Raw genomic sequence first — 25684 nt, forward strand, 5'->3', positions numbered from 1 at the left:
GTCGGTTATGTCATTTCCTAGGGGAGCAATAATCATGCCTTGTTTTGAGTAAGCCGTCTGAAATCTTAGTGTGACACCACCTATAAAACCTTGTGAGCGGTATTTTTCGAATACAGCTGTTCATCATCCGATACCCACACGGCTGAACCCAAGAAGCTCTCCCAGTGGTTTGATAGCTTGATGCTCTGAGCTAATATAAAGCGAGTAAGAATCTTGATCTCAGACTTGATAATGTATGGAAAAGAACTCTACAGCGTATTCGAGTAAAACCTGTTCAGAGACAAGGATATATTTAATATCAGAAAGACCACTTGTCTCCTTATACACGCCACCAATTGAGTCAAGCTACTGTGATATTGGTCGAGCCTCGTGATTCTCGATGTGATTTGGCACCTTTCGCCACAAATGCTATCTATATTCAGGACTTGAGTCTAAAACATATCCTAGATCCTCTTAGCCACTACAAAGCAGCACGATTTCTCTAGCTTGCTCACTTTAGCTTATATGGAAATTGTATAAAGTCAGCCACGTGAGTCTTGTGGCCCTTTCCTGATCTAGCTGCTGCTCGGCCCTAAGAAGAAGTTCAGTTCGCGGTATAGCCGTGATGGTTGAATTGGGTCTTCATCGTTCTTAACTGTATAGGTTAACTTGCTATGAGTAGAGCGTACCGGATTGATGCTACTGTACTCTAGTAACTAACAGCCCCCGAATATATACGGCGCTCGCCGTGAACACGTCGATATCCCTAATTTTATTCCCTGAATTTTATCAAAGAGCTCTCAACGCTCCCTTTAAATTGGGCAAAATATTTAAAAGGGGTTTACGCGTATAGGCAAGGTCAGGATCTTTATTGGTCTGATATACCTGGTTGTAACGTTAGTAGATTTAACTGTAACGCGACAACAACAGCACCCATAGTAAGGACCAGACACCTTCATTGTTAGAGACGACCATTTCCCAAGATTAAATAGAGCTCAAGCCATACCTGGAGTGGGCGAGACATGATAGCCATGGGAAATAGTGATGCCATATTAAAAGTAAAGCCACAGCCTAAGCTGATCAGGCGGCAGGATGCTAACTTGATTTGACCATAGCGCTAAGCAGTCTGTCGAATACGAACAACTTAAACCACATGAATATCCTAACTGCGTTGGGAATCAATAAATCCTACGGTTTGTCCAGTACGGTTACGTGACAGTTTGAGGTTAGTCAGGGCGTATTGGGATCAAACCAGTCGATTGGTATATATAGTCAAAAGTGGACTACACTCCTATCCAATAGGCAAGATGGCCGAGTTGGTCTAAGGCGTCAGGTTAAGGTCCACCTTAACTCCTAACTGTTACAGCAGTTTCCTGATCTACGTTTGTAGGCGTGGGTTCGAATCCCACTCTTGTCATTTTTTTTGCTTATTTAAACAGCACAACTATCTATCCTATGGTTACGTGAAAAATTTGTTTTTATTTCATTTGCAAGGCTTGCGTTGAATATAGAATGAGGGGAGCACGTAAACGGTGGGATATGCGGCGGTTAGAAAATGGTTACTGATAATCGATATCATCCTTCTTTCGTATACATAATTTTGATATAAGGTTATTTTTGTCGCCGTTAATGCTATGATTGTTTCTAGTTTATCACTTTGTTCTTATGTAGATTTCGTAGGTATAAGTTAATATCTGATAAACCTGTCTATTCGTCACTATGCATCGGCCTCTATAAGTCCACCTTGATATTGATTTCTAACTTTGTGTCAAATAGCTGGGTTAAATCATTAGCATGGTAGCCGACTTGTTTATTGGGTATATTAAATGATTGGTATATTCTAAACTGGATATTGGAGTAATTTCTACCGTAGGGTTTGGGCTAGTATCTCTTCTCGCTGCCAGGTAGGTGTGAGAGTATATGCCTACATGATATATGCTATTAGGGTAATATACGACATTTCTTCTACATGACATGCTTATTTTACTTGAAGTTTAGTTTGCTTGACCTCTCTATTCGTCTATTCACATACCGCTCCTAGTCATATAACCTACAGTAATACAAAATAATGCTGCTATATATAGGAGCTCTAGAATCTCAAGAAAAGGATAGCATACAATCAATGACTTATTAGCCTATTATATACATTAGTCTTATCCTACATGGTCTTATTCTATCGGTACTAAGCGAATAATACTTCATGAATGCCATACTTCATAAATGCCATAAGAAGAAATAAAAAGAAGGGTAATTCGCCACAGATAGATAATAAATAAGCTTCACGGTAACGGTCGGTGGATAAGGCGACGAGAAGAAATAAAAAAGAAATGACAAGAGTGGGATTCGAACCCACGCCTACAAACGTAGATCAGGAAACTGCTGTAACAGTTGGGAGTTAAGGTGGACCTTAACCTGACGCCTTAGACCAACTCGGCCATCTTGCCTATTCGATGGGTGTGTTACGACTTTTGACTACATAAGCGACAAAACACCGACCAGAACAATTTTGATATAACGCCGAACGTACGTACGGAATTCTTCTAGTTTTTCTGTTTACAGGCAACTTTCATCCCCGTGGTTATCTGATATCTTGTTTACATATACTGAATGGGCTTGCGGTTTATTGACCAATAATTATTCACATTTGAAACCGAAACATGTGTCAGGTAGTATACATCAAGCACAGGCATATATATCCATGCCCCCAAACCAAGAACCCAAAATAGTACAATATGTATCAAACATGGCAGATGAATCACTCATGCCCACTGTCGAGGGTGTCGCAGCACATCCATAATTTCCTTCTCGCGAGTCTTGTCCTCTGCCAGCTCCTCATCCTCTCCCACGGCCATGTTTTCTGTCCGTGTGCCGGAGACTGGATCCATATAGGCCCAGCTGGCGGTACGAGGAAGACTCATCAAAATACTCTCAATACGGGCGTTCGGTGTGCGTAAGCCAAAGCTGGTTCCGCGGTCATAGACAAGGTTAAACTCCACGTAGCGACCACGGCGAAGTTGCTGCCACTCCTTTTGCTCTGGAGTATACAGCATGTCCTTCCGTCGCTCAATGATAGGAACATAGGACGGGAGGAAAGATGCTAAGCCATCAGAGACGAAAGAGAACAGTGTCTCCTGGGGATTGGAAGATGACCCAGCGGAGGTTTGAAGGAAGTTGGCGTCGAGGTCATCGAAGAAGATGCCACCAACACCACGGCACTCGCCACGATGGGGAATGTAGAAATACTTGTCACACCATGCCTTGAACTTGGGATAGTATGTGGCATCGTGGCGGTCGCAAGTATCCTTGATGGTCTTGTGGAAGTGCTGAGCATCCTCGGGGAAGAGGTAAGTCGGAGTCAGATCCGTGCCTCCTCCGAACCACCAGTTCTTGTCCCCGTTAATAGGGTCTTTAGGATCCGTGGTCTCGAAGTATCGGTAGTTGAGATGCACCGTCGGGGCCATAGGGTTGTGGGGATGCAAGACAAGCGAGAGACCAGCAGCGAAGAAATCCAGCGAATCCACATCGGAACCGACAAATGACTTATGGTCGGCACGCATTTTCTCAATGGCAGGCCGGGGCAATTGCCCGTACACCACAGAGACATTCACGCCTGCCTTCTCAAAGACGTTACCGTCCTGGAGTACACAAGAAATGCCGCCGCCACCATTGGGACGCGTCCATGTATCTGTCTTGAATTGTGTTCCATCAATTCTGCCTAGTTCCTCGATAATCTTCTGTTGATGGTCCTTGATGAGCTTTTCCATTCGTAACCGCATCGGCGAGGACTCGTTGATGGCGGATGATTGTTTGAGGGCCTCATCTATTTCGACCATGGAAGGGGATTCGAGTTCAGTGACTTCTTCGTTCATCTAGTGGACATGTTAGTGTTTTCTATGCCGCAGAGGAAGCAGTGATCCTACCATCGAGTAAATGATTGCGCCAATGAACGGCACGCCAACGGCGAGCCGCAAGTAGGGTCTCCAAACAGTGAAGGGCTTTGGCTGGCGGGACTTCTGTTCAGTAGAATATCCACGGAACGACGGCCCAATACGACGACCAGCAATGCGCGTGTTGCGCGTGGACAACTGAGCCAGCGACCTCCGCAGAGGTGTGTATGATCGGGTGGACATTTTTGCAACGAGATCAACTGCGCAATTGGCTATTGCCGGCGCAATACTTCTGCGAGATGATTGGGATTGGTGATTATACACTCAATTCCTTAGAGAACAAGTGAGGAAAGGGACTGGGAGAATTCCAGGTCAAATAGGACCACGCAACTTTGGTTCGAATCGTACGACATTCTAGAGCTGGGTTTGTGCTGTTTGCCTGGATGAGATAAGCACGATAAGCCGGCCCCAGAGCTAAGGCAGCAGTACTTAGGTAGTGGCAGTAGTAGCAGTCATGCCAGCACCGATACTATGATATGTATTAGACATATTTTTTGCATAGGCTGGCATCAAAGACCTTTACTTACAAGATACGACACTGTATGTTTACTGTTTGTCCACGTGAGGCATGAAAGGCATCTGATTTCTGCCGCGTGACAATGACTCACCGCCCCTGGATCCCGTGATGGTATTACCGTAACGTCAGCGGGGGAGTCACCTTGTCATCCTCTATCACCCCTCTTCATCTCTCTCTCCTCTTTCTGCTTCTGCAGGCAACTTCATATCTAAAGCTTCCCACCAAGAGGCTATTACGACCACCGAACTTCCATCAGGGCTTTCTGGTACCTTGATCTTACTTACTCTCCACCCGACCCGCTCTCACTTATCAACCCGCCTTATCAGTCACGATGCGCTCCAAGTTCAAGGACGAGCACCCCTTCGAGAAGCGAAAGGCTGAGGCCGAGCGCATTCGCCAGAAATACGCTGACCGCATTCCTGTAAGTTTCTTGACCGCACAAATGGGGATTACATCCCGAGGTTGCTGGTTGCTGCAACCAACACCCCGGTCCTCACCGCTTGTTCGGCAGCTAACGGATTATCAATCTACAGGTCATTTGCGAGAAGGTTGAGAAATCGGACATCGCCACCATCGATAAGAAGAAGTACCTAGTGCCCGCCGACCTCACCGTGGGGCAGTTTGTCTATGTGATCCGCAAGCGCATAAAGCTTTCACCCGAGAAGGCCATCTTCATCTTCGTGGATGAGGTTCTTCCTCCAACAGCTGCGCTTATGAGCAGCATCTACGAAGAGCACAAGGATGAAGATGGCTTTTTGTACATCACGTATGTTTTTCCCTTTCTCTCCTTTCTGTTTTGATGAAATCATATTGACATAACGGGTAGATACTCCGGCGAGAACACTTTCGGTGACCTTTAGAGGTTGTCCCGTCTATCTCACTCGCTCTGCTGTTTAGCTATGACCAGTGTCGTCGATGGAGGAACGGGCAGACGAGAAGACATTAGCAACCTTGGGGATTCTGGTCTTAGGTCACTCTGGCGTTTAATTCGGTGTTCTCTGCGCATTTTCTTTTTTCGACTTTGCTTGACAACTATGCTCTACTAGCTGCAAACACAATCATTACGAACCTTTTCTGGTTGTGATATCAACTCTGGGTCTTTTGCCATTTTCTTTTGGGGTTTCTCTCGCGTTGAAGAATCAACCCAGAAAACCAACCACGGATCAGGCTAGCGAGCGCAGAAATATGGATCGCTTCCAAGCAATGGTTTATCCAGCAAATATCTAATCTAATCGATGTTCCCTACAGTCGTAGACAATAAAGTTAGAAGATACCCCAGGCCACTATACCCAGCGGATTTACTCCACTTGGGATTATCCTTAGCGACCTATAGGGATCTGACTTAATCTGAGCCCAGAACGCCTATAGCCTCAGCACTGAGACTGAGATTCGGGCCCAAGGCCGTACGGACTCTTACTTCGTGCGGTGTGAAAACTTAGAAGTTGTTGACATCTATCGTGATCATCATGCGCTAACGTTACGAAGTTACCGTCCCCAAACATGCCTACTCAAAACGCAGTAACAAGCCATTGTAGATAGAAGGATGAAGATATGCAATTACTTTGTTATAACCAGAAGACAACCTTTCCTCGCCTGGATCTGTTCTTGCAGCATACCATAAATAGGGTCAAACAGATGAAGAAGCTCGAACACTCTGTGCCTCCGAGATAGCGATGAACAATGTTAGTTGCTGATTAACCGCAAGATTTTGTTAGATATATAGGTCACTCTTCACCAGGACTTATATTGAGGTAGGTTGTGGTATTGTGTGGTTGCTGTACAAAATGTACCGGCAAGATAGATAACACCCCATATGCTGTACCCTGGTCGGATGCTAACTCTACGAGGAAAAGAGGCATTGGCCTATTTTATAGAAATTTTACCCAGTGTTTAATGTGTTTAATTGCAGACTAGTATTGCATTTGGGTGTGTGCTACCCGGGTTTTACGGTTCCCGGAATTGTCACAGAAGAGAATCGAAAGCAGTACGTGAAGAAGTATGAGGATATGAGGGCAATAATCCCCTAAACTCCGAGTGGCCTAGTTTGCGATATAACGGAAGACTCCAGCCCGCAGACTTTGGGGTTGCAAACAACCCATGCCACCGAAATCATCTGTCGCCAATTTACCGGAGAGATGTACACCGGACCCATCACTGACTTCGGTTTACAAAGAGGTACTTGGGAAGAACAAAAGATAATGTTCAAATATAAAGAGAGTAGAGAGAATGTCGAGATGATAGCCAAGCCTTATTCATCTACATCCATTACTCACCATGACCATGGCTCCCTCCGGAGCCCGAGAAGACTTCTACTCTGGCCGTTGCCCATCAGCCACAGATGGACTAGGCTCTTATTTTTGCTTTGTGTTGACTCAGCACAGCTTTTTCATACCGGTGCTTGGCCAGAGGGATATACGAAAGAGCAGTGGAAAGATGAGAAAGCCGCTGTCATCTATAGCGGTGCATCTTCCATTCCAACCGCTCCAGGAATACAGGTGAGTTGGTGATTTGACTTGATATAAGTGACCGTGCTAACATTGAGGTATAGCCCTATGTCAAGTACATGGATCTCCTCGTCCGTACCGCGGCGTGGTCAAACTGCGAAGGAATATGGACAGAACTACCAGTGCACAGAAGACCAGAAGTTCGAGTTCCATGAAGATCCATCAAGCTCGTCGTTCATGCTAAAGACATCGGGGACCAGGTCAATGGAATCTTCCAGGGCTTTTTCAAAGATACCGATGCGTAAAGCAAAATGCGAGGGACGAATGGTTGGCTAAATCAAGTGTGAAAATCTTCCGAAAGGATTTACTCTCAAGTGTGGTGTTGGCTGTCGTCATGTTACTCCTAGGTATGAGCAGTTCTCTTACTCTCCTTCTTGTTTGACGTCTCTAACAATGGTTACCCGCACTGACCCATACATTGAAGCTGTGCAGCAAGAAATGTGGATGTTCACTTCACGGGAGTTGATCGTCTAATCGTCTAACAGAAGATGGCGTTGTTGGGTCTGACGGAGTCGAGAGAAAGGTTGATACTGTCTATTGTGCCACCGGTATGTCTTCAACACTTCATCCTTTGAGTAAAGCATGATATATTACTAACCTCAACAAGCATTCGATGCCACCTCCTGTCCAGCTTTCCATCTTATTGGAAAAAGCGAAGCCGACCTCTCTGCCAAATGGGCCAAGGCACCAGAATGCTACATGGGCCTGACCATCCCCGACTTCCCCAACCTAATCACCTTCAATGGACCAACATGACCAATTACCAATGGATTTTGCCTAGGCTCCCTAGATGCAATGGATGACTACGCGATCCAAATGATCCAGACTTACAGCTGGTGCCAAACTTGCACTCTTTTGCACCCCGCCAGGACCCCAAGATGCTTTCAACGAGCATGTTTAACAGTGGATAAAGCACACTGTATGGTCTGAAAGCTGTCAGGGCCGATATGGCAAACGGGTGAAGGCCGTGTGGCCGGGCGCGAGTCTACACTACATCGAAGCTATCAAGTCCGTGCGTTGGAAGAATATGAAATTCGGTATGAGGGGAACGCACAGTCAAGCAATCCAATCGCTTGGCTTGGTATGGGCTCTACTGTGGCAAGTGAAGTAGATGTGCTTGATAAGAGTTCCTATCTCAAAGTTGACGTTATTGACTCAAAGTGGTGGAGTAGTATGAATGGAGGTGGCCGACAGAATGGCCATCAGAATGGATATCATTAGATTAGAGTTGTACAGAATAACTACAAAAATTGATGCCAGAATCATAAGTTTTGTTGTAAAAGTTTGTATAGTTATGGGAAGGATCTAAACTGTGTGATACCCTCAACAAATAAAGGTAACAATAAAGAATTGTGTGTGTTGTGATGTCGTGCCTGTGTCAAGAGAATTGTTAACGGTTCTTAGACAGAGTCTTTTCTGAGCTTAGACCAAATGAACTAAAAGGCTGTAAAGTAACGCCCGGAACAGCAACAGTGTGGCTAAATAGCATCATGATAATAAGTGAGGGTCCCCAACGCGAGCAGGAAGAATGTACAATACCTGGTGAGCCAACATACAAATAATTGATGCCACGTTCAAAGTACGAAGTTACGAAGAAAGCATCTAAGTTATATCGTGGTAACTTACATATATAGGACTCCGATGGCGGCCCCCGAACGGGACTAGCGCCAATCCGCTCGATTAAAATTTAACTCCGAGCACATGTTCCTGACTCCATCACTGGTGTTGTCATTCTCTTTCTTTTTGGTCTTTCTTAGAAAAAATAGAAAATATGTCTCCTGCTATTGCCGCCGGTGCTGGCGCCGCCTCTAAGGATGTCAAGAAGGAGTCTGCCACTGCTCGTCTCCTTGGTTCCGGTATGTCGTCGACGTGAACATGAAACCAACCCATTGCTGACCTGCGACTCCTCTAGGCTCTGCCGGTATCGCCGAGTTGATGATCTTCCACCCCGTACGACTGATGTCCCCCGGATTCCAGAGCCATTGCGACCTGACACTGACACCTCCCACAGGTTGACACCACCGCAAAGCGATTGATGAGCAACCAGACTCGGGTGAGATTGAGATGATATGCAGTTTGGATGTATCTGTCGCTGACCGGGCTCTTTACAGATCACCAATACTACCGCTTTCAAGGAGGTCGTCTTCAAGGAGTACGCCAACGCTTCTGTCGCCCGCAAGTTCACCTCTCTGTTTCCCGGTCTTGGTTACGCCGCGGGTTACAAGGTTTGTGACTCCTCTGGATCCAACATGGAGGAATATACAGCTTACATGATTTTGAATCCCTAGGTTCTTCAGCGTATCTACAAGTACGGTGGTCAGCCTTTCGCACGCGACTACCTGGCCCAGCACCACGGCGCCGACTTCGATAAGGCCTTCGGCAAGGGTACAGGCAAGGCTATTATGCACGCCACTGCTGGAAGGTAAGACAGATTGGATTATTGGACTGGAGGAATTTTGTTACTAACTCAATCAACCAGTTTGATCGGTATTGGAGAGATCGTCCTCCTCCCTCTCGATGTGCTGAAGATTAAGCGTCAGACCAACCCCGAGGCCTTCCGTGGCCGTGGCCTTTTCAAGATTATCGCTGATGAGGGTATGGGTCTTTACCGCGGCGCTGGCTGGACTGCCGCCCGTAACGCCCCTGGCTCTTTCGCTCTCTTCGGTGGTTCCGCCTTCGCCAAGGAGTACATCTACAAACTGAGCGACTACAACGCCGCCAGCTGGGGCCAGAACTTTGTCGCCTCCGTCTGCGGTGCCAGTGCCTCCCTGGTTGTCTCCGCTCCGCTGGACGTGATCAAGACCCGTATTCAGAACCGCAACTTCGAGAACCCCGAGTCTGGCTTCAAGATTGTCTCGAAGATGCTCAAGCACGAGGGCCCCACCAGTTTCTTCAAGGGCTTGACCCCCAAGCTGCTGATGACTGGTCCCAAGCTGGTCTTCAGCTTCTGGCTGGCACAAACTTTGATTCCCGCTTTCGGTCAGGTTGTATAGAGACTTCTGTTTCATAATTGTTGCAAGATCCCCCCCATTTTCTCTCTTCTTTTCGGACTAGGTCAATTCCCCAGGCCGTTTTTGTATTTCTCATAGACATGTTTATTTTCCCACGGGGGTCTACCTAGCTTATATTTCCGGAATGCGACGAACTCACTCTACTTATTACAACATGGACAAATTGTATACAATTGTGCAAAGATAATATCAACTTATAAACAAAGGTGTAACGAATTCTATTTCGTTCAAATGACATGGATTCTATTGCTCATGTGGGCGCAAATGACCACAAGAAGAAGGGATGTATGGTGGGAATATCAACATAAAAACCAATGTAACAATGAAAAAGGCGCAGATGTAAATGTAAAAGCATGTCTCTCGGGTTTATACGGCATTCTATTGACCGGCAACAGCACTTCTTTGCTTTGCTAGCCAGCCCTTGGAGTCTCCTGTGCTGGCTCCATGTCGATATCGTGATACTGTCATGTTGTTGTTCTGCCATCGGCTCTGAAGGTGATACCAAGCCGAGCCTACGAGGCTCAGTTCTCGGGCTTGGCTATCAATAATCTTCTGGAGTTCAAGCTAAAGAACAACATTAGCATACTGCAATAGACCGGCGGAGGAAGGGGAATTGATTTGCGACTTACCTCTCTTTCTTTGGGAATGCCATCGTCCAGGTTCTCTTCGTAGTTCTTCATACGCTCACGCAGCGACTTGACGAGTTCGTTTTGTTGCTGGATATACTATACGACCAAGCGCAGGTTAGCACACGGGATATCAAAGAGCACTGATGCGAGTAAAGGACTGACCTCTGCACGTTGAGCAAGTCGCTCAACATTCTTCTCCAGAACCCCAGCGCACTGTTTCAAGAGGTCGAAGCTCGATTTCTGGGATACTTCCCCGCCTTCGTTGTGAGTCTCAAACTCGCCCAGGAGCATCTGCATCTCTTTCATCACTTCTTGGTCCTCAGAGCTGATTTCGCTTTGTTTGTTGTCGAGCATCTTGCGCAGCTCCTCTCGCTCTGCACAAACCTCGCGCACTAAAGTTTGGCTGGCATCAACCTCGGCCTCCAAGTGATGGACATTATGGGTGAGACTATCCCAATCACCCCGAAGTTTCGTCAATTCAGCTGAGTTGTGCTCTTCGAGGCCGCGAAGCATGTCGATTTGCTCTTCATTGACAAGGCCAACTTTGAGACTGTAAGCAATGGGTACTTAGAAGGGTACGAAGTAATAGCTGACTTACGTTCGGCCTGTGTATCTGAAAGTTCCTTTTTGGCTATTTCCAAGGTATCTTGGACCTCTGCAATCTTTTTGAGGACCCCAGTGTAATTCTCGTAGAGTTTCCAGTACTCGTCACTGCACAAAAGGTTAGAAATATCACACAAAAAACTGCTGATGGTATTACCTCTGTGTAGAATTGGCGCGTGCCAGCTGTACAGACGCAACAAAGCTCTCAGAGAAACCTTCTGCGTGGGATTCCGGCTGATAATGGTCAGTCTCAACCGAATATAGTAAGTAGATAGTTGACTTACGGCAGTCGAAGGTGCCTTGAGGGAATCCATTTCCCGCTTCAGGTCATCATTCTCAGATTTGCTGTAAAATGGTTAGCATCAGACAAGAAGCCAAAGGTAACTTATATACATACAGCTGAGATTCTTTGACACCGATAGCCTCAAAGTCCTTATGTAATGTTCCTTGCATCTTCGGTGTCTCAGAGCCAGGAGACGGACTGCCTGGTAAGCCGTCCATTTCTCCGAGACGCTCACGTAGTTCGCTGATCAGAGCATCGTCCCTTTCATGCTGTTCGTCTGCACTTTGCAGTCGTTCTGTTAGAGCGTGGTTGTTGAACTCAAGCTGTTTCTTGAGGTTCTGGATCTCGTTGCATTCCTGCTCAATGCGTGGCAGAAGCTTGCGATATTCCTCCAATTCCACATCGCGCTCTGAAGACCATCGCTGCTGCGAGTCTGAATCCTTCAGTTGTTGCTGAATGTCTTTGATCTGATTCTTGAGAGTCTGGTTCTCTTTCTCGAAGTCTTGGCTGGCTTGCAGCTTCTGGCGGTATTTCTCAGCCGCGTTAGCCTTGCGCGCAAGCTGATCTTTCTCAGTCCGGAGCTCATCATAGTCATCTTGTAATTTCTGATAGCGTTGGTTCTTGACCCGCAAGGACTCCACTGTCATCCGAAGACTGTCAATCTCGTCTTGTGCGGCGGTCAATTTCGCTTCTTGGGACGCAATGAGATCATCCTGCTGACGAGTTTTGCTTTCTAATGCCTTTGCATTGAACCCGACATCGCCCTTTCCAGATTTCAATGTGACAAGCCGGTCCTCGGTGGAAGCAAGGCGGTTTTGGAGGGTATCGTTGTTTTCCTGGAGACGCGCCAGACGGTTGTGCAAGTCCTCCAGTGCCTTCTCCAGCTCCTTTTTCTCGTGTGTCAGGCGATCGTTCTCCGCAAGGACCTTTCCCACGCGCTCTTCGAACTGCAGTTCGAGGTCCACGGGACGATCGCGTTTGGCCAAGTCTTCCCGGAGCTCATCTGCAGCGTCCATCGGTTCATGTTGGCCATTATGCGCCTCCTCGATTATATCTTTGAGTCCCTCTTGTGTTGAAGTGCTTAGTTCCTGGAGGGTTTGCACGTATGTTCCGGCGTTCGGGCAGCTGATAGCCGCGATCAGGAGAAGCTTCAGAAGCTTGTTCGTCTCCTTGCCGGACGACTTTTCCGCAATCGCTTCGAGATCGGGCGAGGGATCGAGGCCGGAGGGTAAGGTGTCATCGTTTTGGTGCCGAATGTAGTTGAGTAAAAGCTTGTGGATGTGCTTCAAGTTCTGCCACTTGGCCACCCAATGGTCGGATGGGTTGCGCTCTGGGATCTCCTCGAGGAAATACTGAGGGTCAATGTCCTGGAGGATTTCCCATAGAATAATCCCATCGGTCAATTCATCGGTGGCTCGGAGTGTCTTGCCCAACGAAAAGCTGTTGATCCATTCCAACAAAACCTTGGTGACCATATGTTCCGACGCCATGCTGGCGATATTGACGCGTTTCAAAGAGTCGAAAAACCCCTGAGACTACAGCATCCAGACAAAGCGAGGAAGTGCCTTTGGTTTCAAGGGAGTGTCGGATCCACGCGCGTCGGGGGGGCCAAAGGACCGAACTCGACTAGCGGGGGATGATCGTCTCCAGTCTCCAGGCTCTACGGAGTAACTCAAGTACTTTAAATCATACGATTGGGACAATAAATCCACGTTACCTAATTACCAAAATATAACCCCTGAGTCCAAGAGCCGTATAGGCAAAACTAACTCCACATAAACACCAAAACACCCTAGTTCTCAATGCTGAATCTCCATATGTCATAAGCCAGCTCGGACGTCAAATTCAACCCCAGTGTGTCTTTGCGCAAGATATTTAAAATGTTCCAACATCGCCCACGTAGTCTCCGTTCGCAGTAACAACCTTATCTTCCTCGATGTCCGGCTTGTACTGGGTGTCTTGTGTGGCGAGGGTCTGGAGAGCATTCACAGGAGCCTCGGCAGCGAAACCACTAGATGCATGGTTAGATATCGATGATATGTATGAATAGGTGTTGCAAAGATTGTGAGTATTGCAAGAATCGTAAGAAACGACGGGGATCATACTTGATTAAATCTATAGAGAGCATCAGTATCAATGTGGTACACATCTAGATCCAGAGTGGGACTTACGGTATTCATGAGTGATAATACCACCCTAAAAGTGTCAGTAAAAAATCACAACAGCTTCACGAAAGCAGAGGTGCACTGCGTACAGAAGCCACCAGAGAATCCTTGGCCTGCGTAACGACCGAGTCAGGCGTTCCCTTGGGGAAAGTCACGATGACAGACTTGAGCACTTTGGCAGCCAGCACCATGGGCAGAGCACCCAGCAGGATTGCAGCAAGAGATAGCTTCATTGTGAGTATCCAAAGAATATCAAGTTGAGCAACAACCTTGAAGGGAACTGAGAAGTTGAAAGCGAAAGCGGCTGCGTCATACCCAGATCACATGACCCATCAATCCCTTTCTCATCGGCGCTTCCTACTTCTTTCGCACCCCTCTTCGACATCTTTTTTCAACTCTACAGCGCTGCATTCTCGTATATCCCTGTCTCTACACCCTCGCTATCCCGTTTAATTCTCAGCATCTTGGTGGTTATTTTTCCTTGGGACGCGACACGGCACCCATTTCTTCCCTCTTCCGGCGATCATTGGCTTGAAGGACGGTAGATACACAAGGTCTCTCTGGAAGGTCACGGGCTGGGTTGGACTGAGGGCAAGCGTCATCCTTTTGTTTCAGGTTCTCGCGAAGATAGCTAGCAAGCATTTACAAGTTCCGACTATTTCTCCATCTTGTGTTGATCGTCCAAGAGAACCTGTTCATTGGAACGAGGACGAGGATTAAGAAGAAAAGCAAGCGATAGTTGCAACGGAGAAAAGAAGCCCCCAGAGAACAATCTGAAGCGAATCCCATTGGGAGAAAAGAAGAAAAAAGAGAGAGAAAAAAAGAGCAGAAGTGAGAGAGAGACAACTCAACTCTACAGGACCCTCGTGAACGCCTCGCAGTATCCAATATATTCTGTCGGCAACCTCTTCACAAACACTTTACCCCCCAACCCCCAAGCCCAAGTCGAATCTTCCATATCCCATCATGTCTGGTCTCATTTCTGACGAGATCGCTGAAGACTACAAGAGCTCTCTAGAGGACTTGGTCACGAACGATGCCTCCCAAATCCGCAACCTGACCGTCATCGCCAAGGAGAACACAGAATATGCACAGGCTATCTCCCGGGTCTTGGAAAATCACATTCGCTCAGTAGGTGCTCCTCTTGCGCGTAGCTAGAGATGATTCTAACCTCTGTAGATACCTCCACCTCACAAGCTCCCAGCCCTCTATGTAGTCGATTCCATTGTCAAGAACATTGGTAGTCCCTATACACTTTTCCTGGGCCGGAATATGTTTCCGACCTTCATGGATGCATACTCATCGGTGGATGCGATGACTCGAAAGAAGCTGGATGAGATGCTCAACACATGGAAGCAGCCAGCCCCGGGCTCCCTCGATACTCGCCCCGTTTTCCCTCCCGAGATCACACGCAACATTGAAAGTGCCCTGATCAAGGCGCGCACTGCAGCTCTACAACAGCAACAAGCTAGAAGCCAAACGGACCTTCTTGGCCGTCGCGGAAATACAACTCCAACTGGGTGGAACAACGGCCCATCTCAGAACATGTCTCGGCACCCCCAGTATTCCATTAACGGCCATACCTCGGTGAGACCTCTCTCCCTGATCCTACGTTCAAGCTAACCTGAGTTTCAGACACCTCCCGTGAGCAATCGAGACAGTGATCTGAATTACCTCAACCGAGACTTGGATGGGTTGATTGCTTCTGCGAGGAACGACTTTGCCAATAGTCCATTCAACCCTGCTTGTCAACAACGCTTGAAAGCGTTGCTAGATCTCCAGGGTATTCTACAGAGGCAGCAGCTAACCCAGGAACAGTTGAAACTTGTCCGCGACCAGGTCTCCATGCTTGCCGCCACCAAACCACCGTCTCCCCCTAACGCTACTTCGATTGGTCCCGTAGCTCCTCCACAAATCCCTGCTCCGCCCGTGCAGCCAGTCTCGCAACCCTTTCAAAACCTGTTGAATCCCGGAACTCTCGCTGAACTGATCAAAGCTACCGCTTCGCGTCAGCACCCAACTCCTCCTCAAGTCCCCGCTGCGCTGCCTCAGATGCCCACTCCTCAACCAAGCAGCACTCCACAGCCAGCCGCACCGGAGAACCCTCTGATCGCGGCGTTAAGAGCGCGTGGTCTTCTACCTGGTGGTTCCACACCCCTCGTGTCTTCGAGTTCAACACCGATTCCTGGGCCTACACTGCCGTTCATGATGCCCAATGGCATGCGATCTACGCCTCCCGCTCTCCCTACTCAAGCACCTCCCCCAATGGCTCATCTGGTGTTCCCATGAACACCGCGTCTATGAAAATCCCCCGACTTGGATTCATTGTCTCGCTCTATGACTCGAGGTCAAACAGATGTGGAACTTGCGGCCGTCGATTCTTTGCTACAGAGGAAGGAAAGGAGATGAAGGCACGCCATCTGGATTGGCACTTCAAGACTAACCAGCGCATGACGGAGGCTTCCAGGCGAGCCCAGACCCGTAGCTGGTACGTCGACGAAAGGGTATGTTCATCTCTTCTTCTGGATATACCATAGTATCTTTCTAACCCTGGTCAGGACTGGATCAAATCTCGCGAAGCGGGCGATGACAACGGTGCTCTGGATCCTCAGGCTACCGAAGGTGCCGAAGGCATAGATGGCAATTCCAAGCAAGAGCCCCCAAACCCTGGATCCGGGCTCCGAACGATGCCACGCTCCGCAACACCCCATGCCCTATCTGTCAGGAGAAGTTTGAGTCGACTTGGTCGGAGGATGTTCAAGACTGGATCTGGCAAGATGCTACTAAAGTGGGGACTCGTGTATACCATGCCAGTTGTTACGCCGAAGTGACCAAGGATGGCCCTGCACCGGCGCGTGGTGCTATGCCGCAAGCGCGCACTGGCACGCCGGATTCAGTGCTGGGCAAGCGCAAAGCTGAAGTAAGTTGCAAGAGACTCTTTTACACAGTTCAACGCTAACTTTGCATAGGGAAATGAGTCTCCAGGTCAAAAAACGCGTGTCAAGATGGAACAGGCTTGATTTTTGTAACATACCCACATATTTCGCATGATTCTTGCATTGCATAGGGGAAATCTCCCTGGCGTTTAGCGAATTGATCTATGTTGTATTTCACACCATTGTAGCTGTATATCTGACATGACGTTGTGCCCCGCTCGGAGCATGTCCGGAGCTCATTTCTCCACTGATTATAAATATTTCAATATAAATACGACGTTGCAACTTGCCAGGGATTCTTCAATCTTACATATTCGGATTCTTGTTCCGTGTCTGCACGAAACTACACTTTTATCATGGCGCCGCATATTGTTCGGTGGGGTATCATGGGTAGGCAGACGACGTTCAAGATGAGAGAATGAAGCTAACTCATTGATAGCCACTGGCTGGATCGCTGAGAGTAGGTTCACTCTAATGCCAATAGATGTATAGAAACCACCTAACCACTGCCGGCAGTGTTCACCAAGGACCTTCTCAACGACCCAACCCTCCGCGATGTCTCCGATGTAGCCCACCAAGTCGTTGCTGTCGCCTCGTCTTCCTCCAAGGCAAAGGCCGAGGAATTTATCGCAGCTAGGGGCATCACAACCGCCTGCTCCGCCTACGGCGACTACGAGTCACTCGTTGCCGATCCCAATGTCGATGTCATCTACGTCGCAACCCCACACTCCCATCACTACCAGAACGTCAGACTGATATTGGAGGCTGGCAAGAATGTTCTGTGCGAAAAGGCGTTTACCGTCAATGCTGCGCAGACTAAGATCCTAGTCGATATCGCCCGCGAGAAGAACCTCTTCTTGATGGAAGCTGTCTGGACTCGCTACTTCCCGCTCAGCATTCAGATTCGCGAGCTCATTCAGAAGGGCGAGATTGGCGAGGTACTTCGTGTCATTGCTGATACAAGCTTTGGTGATGATGTCGAGACGAAATGGGGTGCAAAGCACCGTATGGTGAACCCTGATCTGGCCGGTGGTGCTCTTTTGGACTGTAAGTTCCCAAGATGATATACGTTTGCGCAGAATCCCTTTTGCTGACTGGACCGTTTTAGTGGGGATCTATTCTCTCACCTGGGTTTTCCAGACTCTCTACCACACTTTGCCTCGAGGCCAGAGGAAGGCGCCTACTGTCTCAGCACAGGTCACTCCCTACCACCTCACCGGTGCTGATGAATCCACCACCATGCTCTTGAACTTCCCCACAAGCACTCCTTCCAATAGCTCATACCCAAAGCAATCGCACGGTGTGGCCATGACTAACATCCGTGTTTCTACTGATCCCGATGAGAAGGGATCTGCTGGCCCTGCTATCCGGATCCAGGGCACCAAGGGTGAGATTCAGGTGCCTGGTCCGGCATTCCGCCCTGAGTCTTATCGTATTGTTCCTAAGAAGGGTGGCGGCGATGTTCGTGAGGTCCAGTGCCCGTTCCCTAACAATGGCCACGGCATGTTCTGGGAGGCTGATGAGGTTGCACGTTGTCTCCGAGACGGCAAGAAGGAGAGTGAAGGCTTGCCATGGGACGAGAGTATTGTGATCATGGAAGTCATGGATGAGGTGCGCAAGCAAGGTGGTTTGACTTACCCTCAGAAGATCGAGTCGACTGAATACCCTGTACAGCTGTAGGAGCTGACATATACATGAGACATGTAAATACGGCTAGAAGATATCATATCACCTTATTGAATCAAAAGTACGAATCTACGAAGAAAAGAACATTGGAATGTATGCCGGTTGAGTGTATTCGGTACTCATGGTACACACATACTACTATACATGGCGGTCAAGGGGGATAAGTCCAGGTCTATATGTGGACGAAAACGCCAGCCAGCAAAGTGCCCCCAATTAAAGAAACCAACATAAGAAAACGGTAGGCAGCTTGACTGGCAAATTGTCCCAAATTACCCCCCAGTATCCTTTTTAAATGCAATTCAACCTCCCAAATCGTTTACTGGCGGAAGACACCGAGGATGCTCTTCCACACCTGGCCGGGCTCCTGGCTGGCATCAATGCCGCGCCAGATACCGGTCTTCTTGTAGTAGTCGACAACGGGGGTGGTCTGGGCGTGGTAGGTGGCCAAACGCTTGGTCAGAGTGTCGGCGTTGTCATCGGAACGCTGGATCAGCGGTTCGCCGGAGATGTCGTCCTTCATGTCATCCTTGGGCGGGTTGAAGATCTTGTGGTACGAACGACCGGAGGCAGGGTGAATCAGACGGCCAGTGATACGAGCCACAAGCAGAGAGTCGTCAATCTGCAGCTCAACAGCGTGCTGGAGCTTCTGCTTGCGGTCCGAGAGCATGTCGTCGAGACGCTCGGCCTGAGCGACCGTCCGGGGGAAACCATCCAGAATGAAACTGTCCCATCCATTAGTATTTTCTGGCCAAGCCTGAAGAATCACACGGGATGTACGCACCCGTTCTTGCACTCAGTGTTGTTATCAAGCTCGCTCTTGATCATGTTGACCATGATCTCGTCGCTGACGAGACCGCCCTGGTCCATGATCTTCTTAGCCTCCTTTCCAAGGTCGGTCTTCTTCGCGACCTGTGACCGCAGCATGTCTCCGGTGGCCTAATCAAGGAGCATATCAGTGAATAGATCTTACGCTGTGCTCAGACAAACTTCTACTTACCAGGTGGCACGCGCAGTACTTTTCCTTAAGCTTGGGGGCTTGAGTACCCTTGCCTGGCAGAAACTGTCAATAAACATTGCATAATCTTTCTATCCCGTGAATTGGATGGCGTACCAGCACCAGGAGGGCCCATCAGGATGATGCGCATCTGCTCAGAGACAGACTTGGGCTTGCCGCCATTGGAGAGGCGGTCCTCAAGATCGGACACCTTAGCCTCAAGCTTGTTGATGGTGTCCTTCAGACCAGAGATCACCTCTTCAGTGATGGGAGCCATTGTGAATGTGGAGAGGGAGAGAAGGTGATGGGAGGGAAGAGAAAGGCTTGAGTAGACGGGAAACCGGAGAAACGGGGAAAGGGAAGAATCGCACTAAGCGCCCGAGGTTCGGAGCACGGGCGTAGTGTCCGTAGCAATCCGCAATGATAACCTGAATTACATGTTTAGATGGAATTGACTTTGGTGTTTTCTAGATATGGACATCTTTTTCTACAGAAGTATATATTTATTGTTCTCACGGAATACAAAGTGGCCAGTTCCTGAGGGACCTGTAAGTGGCTGTGGCTGACTAATACACTAGCCTCATGGCGCAGGCATGTGGCGCCGGAGAGCTCTCAGAGCACCTGCGCATCATCGCTTTCCATCCACATTCTCCTGTTTCGCGTTGATTTGCTATTCCATTAGATTCTTTTTGGTCTTTGAGCTTGAATCGACCTCAAAGCTTCTGAATACTTTTTATCAACCGACTCTGTCTCTTCCATCATGCCTGCCACTACGGCGGACACGCTATCCCTCGTCAACCGCTCCGTCACGGTTGCCCCGTTAGTCCTCCTCTCTGTCGCAGATCACTATGGGCGGACAGCAAAGGGTACCCGGAAACGTGTTGTAGGTGTGCTGCTGGGTGAAAACACGGGCGACAATGTCCGGGTATCAAACAGTTTTGCCGGTAGGTGCAAGCTTCGATTGATCAAACCCACGTTACAGTTGAGCTAACATCTGTGTTTCTGTTTCTAGTGCCTTTCGAGGAAGATGAGAAGGATCCATCCGTGTGGTTCTTGGACCACAACTTCGTTGAGTCGATGAGAGACATGTTCAAGAAAATCAACGCCCGTGAGAAGCTAGTCGGCTGGTACCACTCGGGTCCCAAGCTGCGCGCTTCGGACTTGGAGATCAATGAATTGTTCAAGAAATACACGCCCAACCCTCTGCTGGTCATTGTTGATGTGCAACCGAAGGAGGTCGGCGTGCCTACGGATGCTTACTTTGCTGTGGATGAGATCAAGGATGTGAGTTTGTGTCAATATGAAAACTATGTAGTGTCCGAATTGCTAACCGGGAATTCTCACATTCGCAGGATGGCACAACAACCTCCCGGACATTCGTGCACACCCCATCGATAATCGAGGCCGAGGAAGCAGAGGAGATTGGTGTAGAGCACCTTCTCCGAGACATCAGGGACGTTGCAGTGGGCACACTTTCCACTCGTATCACGTCGCAGCTGCAGTCGCTGCAAGGATTGCACTTGCGGCTACGCGATATCGGCCAGTATCTCCAGAAAGTCCTCGACCGTGAACTCCCCGTCAACCACGCCATCCTGGGCAACCTCCAGGATGTCTTCAACCTCCTTCCCAACCTGTCCACTCCCCCTGCCACGCAGAAGATCAGCGGCCAAGAGCCACAGATCGAGAACAGCGAACTGGCCCGCGCTATGAGTGTCAAGACCAATGACCAATTGATGGCCATCTACATCAGCAGCTTGATCCGTGCCATTACCGCTTTCCACGACTTAATCGAGAACAAGATCCAGAACCGACAGCAACAGGAGGAGAGTGACTCAAAGCGGGAGCAGGAGAATGTGGCAAAGGGAGACAAAGACGCTAAGAAGGCCGGCTCGCCAAATGGCGAGCAGAAGGAGGAGCAGGATAGCTCCGACAAGAGCAAGAAGAACTAAGCGAATCTTAATTTTTCTTAGAACGAATTCTCATACAATTGAATACGACCACAATGTTCTATTTCTGGTGTGGATAGCTAAGGACAAGACCTTGACAACCCACATCCGGTAATCTTTGTGCCAGTTCGGAGTAGGGAACAGAGCTTCTACCAAATTCCGTAGATAATACTGCAAATACCCGCCCTACTTGCTCCTATTTCCTAGATCTAAGATCCTCTCTAGGAAATACCAAGTGGTGTACCGTCATGCAGCTTTGGTTTGCCATCTCGCGAACTCAATGGTAGACCCGATGCGTAGTCGCAAGTAACTTCCACGCGTCGGAGACCAGCACAGCTGCATTTTGACAGCAACTGTCGACTGTATGCCTGGTTTGGACAGTTCTTCTCCAATGGACAAGATTCAGTATCCATGGCCCAATGTAAACAGAGTATTCTCGACATGGTCCCTGTGATGCCGCTGTTTGGCAGCCGTCGCACCACAAGTCAAACACGAAGGTGGTTCATATTATATGCCGGGGCCATCTCCTGCTCAATCAGATCAACCACCCCAGCCAGCACACCAACCTGCCAGTTCCTCTTTGGAAATAGCACATCTGCCATCCCGACCAACCCCAAACAGCCCTGGGCACCGCACACTCAGGATACAGGCTAGGATATGTTTGCATACAGGAGGTGACAGCCGAGCTGTACCACGAGCCATCGTCCCGCCGAAAGGGTAGGCAAGAGACTCGTTCTGGAGTGTCTCAACATCGGGTTGGTCATCTGCAGCTGGTGCTAAGGTTTGATGGGGTTCCCTGTATGCCGAGATAGTGAATGTAGGACAGCTGCAATTCCAGGTACGCAGCCGAACCTCGTAGCCTTTTTCATGATTGTGCGTGGAGCTTGGGGGTGATGCATCCAGGCGAGGAGGTACGGAGGCAGAGATTACGATGAACATGTCCTCGTTGGCTTCTGTTGCTTTGGGTCCACGTTGAGTTGAGGTATGTTCCCCTTGGTCCGCGGTGTGTCGGTTTGCGCGGACAACTCGACGCACGAGTTTTCGGTCCAGGATGTCCAGGGCTGGGAGCATGTCGTTGGGGAAGAGGCAATGCAGTGTTAACATGAGTGGTTTGAGAGTGGCGATCTGGGTTGGCGAGAGGCCTGAGAAGGCTTGAGTTTGATTCGCGTTTTGAATGCGAGAATCAATCTCAATTGAGGGTTCATATTGAGCTATTTCACTAATCAGACGATTGATAAAGCCTGGAGTGTGGGTGGAGGAATCCATGGCGAGTTAAAAAATATATGTAATTGGCAACTAATCTTCATATTCCTCTTCCTCCTCTCCCTCGGATAAACTTATTACTTCTGACAGTTCTGACTCCGAATCTGACTCCGGTTCTTTGCTCTTTCCTTTCCCTTTGCCCTTGCCAACCTTCTGGACCTTGGCCTTCGCACTGCCTCCATCCCCAGCCTTCTTTCTCTTCTGGCCTTTCTTGCCCGTGGCCTTTGCAGCCTTTGCAGCCTTTGCTGGTGCCTTCTTTGCTGCTTTCTTCTTGTCTTCTGTAATCTGGTTATGCACCAAGCCTTTGACCCAGATATCTAGAGCCTTTTCTCCACCTTCTTCATCGCCGCCTACAGTGATCCTGAGTGTTCCACGCCCCCTTCGGAAGTCTAATGGGTCATATGGAGCATCCGATTCACCATCTCCTGTCGCTTTACTATTCTCCTTCTCCTCCAAAGCCTTAATTTCCTTATAGATCTCTGGCACCGCATTCTTCACAGTCGCCACAATAAGTTCCTTAGTTTTCACATCTGTGCGTGAAAATTGCTCCGATCTATATTCAGCTGAAATCGAGGAATCCGGATTGGAAGAAATCGCGAGACTCCTCGCTTGCTCCCTCCTGCGTTCTGCAGGGGCATCTCTCATTGCTACATCATTGTCTGGCTCGTCAATAGGGCTGTCGTCGTGTGTAGGCATCCGGCAATAGCTGAAGATATGGGCGTTCTCGCAGTTCTTTTTGCATTTGAGGTCAACGAAGTCGATTTCTGAGACTTTGGCTTCATCAAGAAGCTTCCAGGTACCTGCACGGCCCTTGACGGCGATGGTGAAATGACCTCCCTCGCCAGCAGGCGCTTCTTGGTGCAGGACTACGGCGGCCAATTCATATTGGATGTGCTTGTTGGTTTCCTTTTTGCGCTCATCAAAATAAGTGGACAGAAGAGTGATCTCTTCTTTCATTTGGACCCGGTGCTTAATTTTCTTAATTTCATTATTGACCAATTCGAGACGATTGACTTGGACGAGGAGAAGCTCGGGGGGATGCCCCAATTGAACCGTGTAAACTCTGGGATTTCCGCATTTCGCGCATTTGGGACGTGTATCGTCCTCTTCGGTGAACATGCCGTTTACCATATCCGTGATCGGTATGTGCTCTTCGGTCTTGTCTGGCCAAGCGAGCCTCAGAAAGACCTCTTTCCTTGCGGTGAACACATCTTTACAAGGTTTGTCGCCCATGCATTTCTTCACCTCAAACGTCTCCACCCTGAGCGCATCGTCCACATCGCACCGGCTGTTTGAGTCTCGTTAGTCATGACGCTGGAATCAGTCGATCGGAAAAAGTACGTACAACATTGGCTTCGTGGCCTCTCTGAGCTGGTAGACAACCTGCTCCAGGTACTCCCCAATGTCTGATTGCTCATCCTCCTCGTCTGCTCTCCATGTATCATATACCGACTTGGTGATTGTGTCGAGTGTAGTCTTCCATTTACCAACGCCTCCATCCCAGTAGACAGCACAGAGTGCCTGAAACTGACATACTTTGCATTCCTTGCCAAATTCGCCGCGCTGGCAGGTGTACCCTTTAGGCGCATGGTGGTTTTTGTACCAGTTGAGCCAGTTGCAAAAACCCGGCGCATGCAAAAGCAATTGAAGTGTTGCATTGCGGTAGCACTGAACAACAAGATTTGGGAAGCCAACTTCGGTTGAATCTTCTACCTCTGGATCCCAGGCGGTAGGAATGCCTGACTAGGATAACGTTAGGAGTTATCGTATTCCCGAGGACAATAGTACTTACTCTCCAGTTTAAGTCTTTCGGTTTCTTGCGGGCTAGTGCTGCTTTTTTGGCCAGTGCAGTCTTTTTTGGCACTGGGGCTGCAGCCGCCGATACTGGCGCTGATGCATCTGCTACGACTGGATGTGCTCGGGTTGATCGCGTCGATCGCTCGGAAATATCACTCCCTGAAGCCATATTGAAGTGTAGTGTCACCAGAAATAGTATGCAATTATCAAGATTATGTCTCAAGCCTTGCGAGGGCTTTCCAGTTGAATTTATTTTCTAGGGTTCTCGGATTTCGAATACTCTCATTGTCATACCTTTCTTTGTTAAATTGAAGCATAATCCCTCAAGCGTTCTTTGATTCACGCGGTTATGGATGTCACGATCAATGGATGCGCGGGTATCAGACAAACCAAGGCCTGAGCAAGTATCAAGTCCCAACTAGTTTCTTTCAGAGATACCAACCAAGACTTACACACGCCCTACCACTCAATATTGGACGAACACGGACGGAACCAAGTCTGATCTATCCAACCAAGAAATGCCCCAAGCATCTCTCTTTCAGTTAAATCTATTAATAAAAATGGACTAATACTCTCCCTGAATGCCCAAAGGAAAGAAAGGAGAAAAGGAGTGCATGTTGTGACAGGAGATGTATCAATCTTGGGCATCAACTCCGAAACATAGGTCATTTCACGGGACAGACCCTTAACCGTGGACTCCCCTGTGATCAACATAGTCCAGACCTGTCACCTCCGATGGCTGTTTGGGAAGGAGTCTATACATCGTGGTCTAGAAGAAGAGGACGGGAAGACGGGAGGAGGGGGTTAATAAGAACCAATCTGAGCCACACTTGGATATACTCTTTTCACTCTATTCCAGGAACCGGTTCCTATACTGTATATGAGTTGACGGTCTAGAAGACCTCTCTCCCCACAAGGCAAAGTGTTTCAGATGGAGTCGGTGGAGCCCACGAGCCCTTCATAAGCCAACTAGTCGCAGGTTATTGGTCTGCAGCTTAAGATCCGGCCGAGAGCTAGTGAAGTCCGGCAGACGTTGACTCCTCCTTCTGAATCGGGCATCATTCGATGTCTCTATTCTCCCTTTATCCACTTTTCGGCCCTTTGGAGACACGTACTATTGACCCTCTTGACAGGAGAGTTCCTCAGATCCACAGGTAGTGCATATGACCTAAGTGGAACCGTAAATTCTCCGAGACGATTGAGTCCCATAGTATACGGCACGGTAAGGTTCATATTAGGGAGGGGAAAGTAAATTAACTGCATGAAACGACAGGGAAATGAATAAAGAGAGGCCCAATAGAAAAACCGGGTCCAACGGGTCTGTGTCGGACATTTAGGGCGATCGTGCAATAAATAGAGCAGAAAACCTCCGCTCAGCGCCACCAGCTCTTCGGCCACTACCACTTAAGTCATAGTCGCGATGA

The 25684-nt window shown here is 48.6% G+C and overlaps 12 protein-coding genes across 12 annotated transcripts; 6 read left to right on the forward strand and 6 right to left on the reverse strand.

Annotated features, from left to right (window-relative positions):
• Positions 1 to 2738: 2738 nt before the first annotated feature.
• On the reverse strand, positions 2739 to 4109 carry hem13 (coproporphyrinogen oxidase; the record flags this gene model as incomplete). Its single annotated transcript, XM_058518615.1, has 2 exons — positions 2739 to 3848; positions 3900 to 4109. 2 exons carry the CDS (start codon positions 4107 to 4109, stop codon positions 2739 to 2741), a joined length of 1320 nt encoding a protein of 439 aa, XP_058369403.1.
• A 665-nt stretch (positions 4110 to 4774) lies between these two features.
• Positions 4775 to 5303, forward strand: N7446_009871 (autophagy-related protein 8; the record flags this gene model as incomplete). Its single annotated transcript, XM_058518616.1, has 3 exons — positions 4775 to 4864; positions 4977 to 5209; positions 5270 to 5303. The coding sequence occupies 3 exons, from the start codon at positions 4775 to 4777 to the stop codon at positions 5301 to 5303; spliced, it is 357 nt and encodes a 118-aa protein (XP_058369404.1).
• Positions 5304 to 7281: 1978 nt separating this feature from the next.
• On the forward strand, positions 7282 to 7703 carry N7446_009872 (uncharacterized protein; the record flags this gene model as incomplete). Its single annotated transcript, XM_058518617.1, has 3 exons — positions 7282 to 7294; positions 7433 to 7495; positions 7555 to 7703. 3 exons carry the CDS (start codon positions 7282 to 7284, stop codon positions 7701 to 7703), a joined length of 225 nt encoding a protein of 74 aa, XP_058369405.1.
• A 1012-nt stretch (positions 7704 to 8715) lies between these two features.
• Positions 8716 to 9940, forward strand: N7446_009873 (putative mitochondrial GTP/GDP transporter Ggc1; the record flags this gene model as incomplete). Its single annotated transcript, XM_058518618.1, has 6 exons — positions 8716 to 8803; positions 8860 to 8897; positions 8959 to 9000; positions 9059 to 9172; positions 9236 to 9369; positions 9427 to 9940. Coding segments are annotated over 6 exons (930 nt in total), but the record flags the coding sequence as incomplete, so codon positions are not given.
• A 396-nt stretch (positions 9941 to 10336) lies between these two features.
• N7446_009874 (putative microtubule binding protein HOOK3) lies at positions 10337 to 12963 on the reverse strand (the record flags this gene model as incomplete). The annotated part of the gene is made up of 7 exons (XM_058518619.1): positions 10337 to 10522; positions 10588 to 10683; positions 10750 to 11129; positions 11186 to 11298; positions 11348 to 11424; positions 11475 to 11535; positions 11588 to 12963. The coding sequence occupies 7 exons, from the start codon at positions 12961 to 12963 to the stop codon at positions 10337 to 10339; spliced, it is 2289 nt and encodes a 762-aa protein (XP_058369407.1).
• Positions 12964 to 13348: 385 nt separating this feature from the next.
• N7446_009875 (uncharacterized protein) lies at positions 13349 to 13907 on the reverse strand (the record flags this gene model as incomplete). Its single annotated transcript, XM_058518620.1, has 3 exons — positions 13728 to 13907; positions 13641 to 13669; positions 13349 to 13577 (listed from the first exon to the last, which is right to left on the reverse strand). The coding sequence occupies exons 1-3, from the start codon at positions 13869 to 13871 to the stop codon at positions 13349 to 13351; spliced, it is 402 nt and encodes a 133-aa protein (XP_058369408.1). The 5' UTR covers positions 13872 to 13907.
• Positions 13908 to 14604: 697 nt separating this feature from the next.
• Positions 14605 to 16658, forward strand: N7446_009876 (putative mRNA cleavage factor complex component Pcf11; the record flags this gene model as incomplete). Its single annotated transcript, XM_058518621.1, has 7 exons — positions 14605 to 14769; positions 14818 to 15225; positions 15274 to 15646; positions 15691 to 16142; positions 16197 to 16368; positions 16428 to 16558; positions 16608 to 16658. The coding sequence occupies 7 exons, from the start codon at positions 14605 to 14607 to the stop codon at positions 16656 to 16658; spliced, it is 1752 nt and encodes a 583-aa protein (XP_058369409.1).
• A 272-nt stretch (positions 16659 to 16930) lies between these two features.
• On the forward strand, positions 16931 to 18254 carry N7446_009877 (Gfo/Idh/MocA family protein; the record flags this gene model as incomplete). The annotated part of the gene is made up of 4 exons (XM_058518622.1): positions 16931 to 16964; positions 17014 to 17034; positions 17091 to 17621; positions 17683 to 18254. 4 exons carry the CDS (start codon positions 16931 to 16933, stop codon positions 18252 to 18254), a joined length of 1158 nt encoding a protein of 385 aa, XP_058369410.1.
• A 322-nt stretch (positions 18255 to 18576) lies between these two features.
• adk1 (adenylate kinase ADK1) lies at positions 18577 to 19531 on the reverse strand (the record flags this gene model as incomplete). Its single annotated transcript, XM_058518623.1, has 4 exons — positions 18577 to 18982; positions 19042 to 19196; positions 19258 to 19310; positions 19372 to 19531. The coding sequence occupies 4 exons, from the start codon at positions 19529 to 19531 to the stop codon at positions 18577 to 18579; spliced, it is 774 nt and encodes a 257-aa protein (XP_058369411.1).
• A 483-nt stretch (positions 19532 to 20014) lies between these two features.
• rpn8 (proteasome regulatory particle lid subunit RPN8) lies at positions 20015 to 21203 on the forward strand (the record flags this gene model as incomplete). Its single annotated transcript, XM_058518624.1, has 3 exons — positions 20015 to 20198; positions 20267 to 20538; positions 20607 to 21203. 3 exons carry the CDS (start codon positions 20015 to 20017, stop codon positions 21201 to 21203), a joined length of 1053 nt encoding a protein of 350 aa, XP_058369412.1.
• Positions 21204 to 21740: 537 nt separating this feature from the next.
• Positions 21741 to 22466, reverse strand: N7446_009880 (uncharacterized protein; the record flags this gene model as incomplete). Its single annotated transcript, XM_058518625.1, has 1 exon — positions 21741 to 22466. The coding sequence occupies one exon, from the start codon at positions 22464 to 22466 to the stop codon at positions 21741 to 21743; it is 726 nt and encodes a 241-aa protein (XP_058369413.1).
• Positions 22467 to 22496: 30 nt separating this feature from the next.
• N7446_009881 (uncharacterized protein) lies at positions 22497 to 24429 on the reverse strand (the record flags this gene model as incomplete). The annotated part of the gene is made up of 3 exons (XM_058518626.1): positions 22497 to 23751; positions 23809 to 24206; positions 24256 to 24429. 3 exons carry the CDS (start codon positions 24427 to 24429, stop codon positions 22497 to 22499), a joined length of 1827 nt encoding a protein of 608 aa, XP_058369414.1.
• Positions 24430 to 25684: the final 1255 nt, after the last annotated feature.

This window comes from Penicillium canescens (genome assembly GCF_028828765.1).
Source record: "Penicillium canescens strain IBT 15451 chromosome Unknown utg000006l_segment0_segment0, whole genome shotgun sequence".
NCBI classification, from domain to species: domain Eukaryota; kingdom Fungi; phylum Ascomycota; class Eurotiomycetes; order Eurotiales; family Aspergillaceae; genus Penicillium; species Penicillium canescens.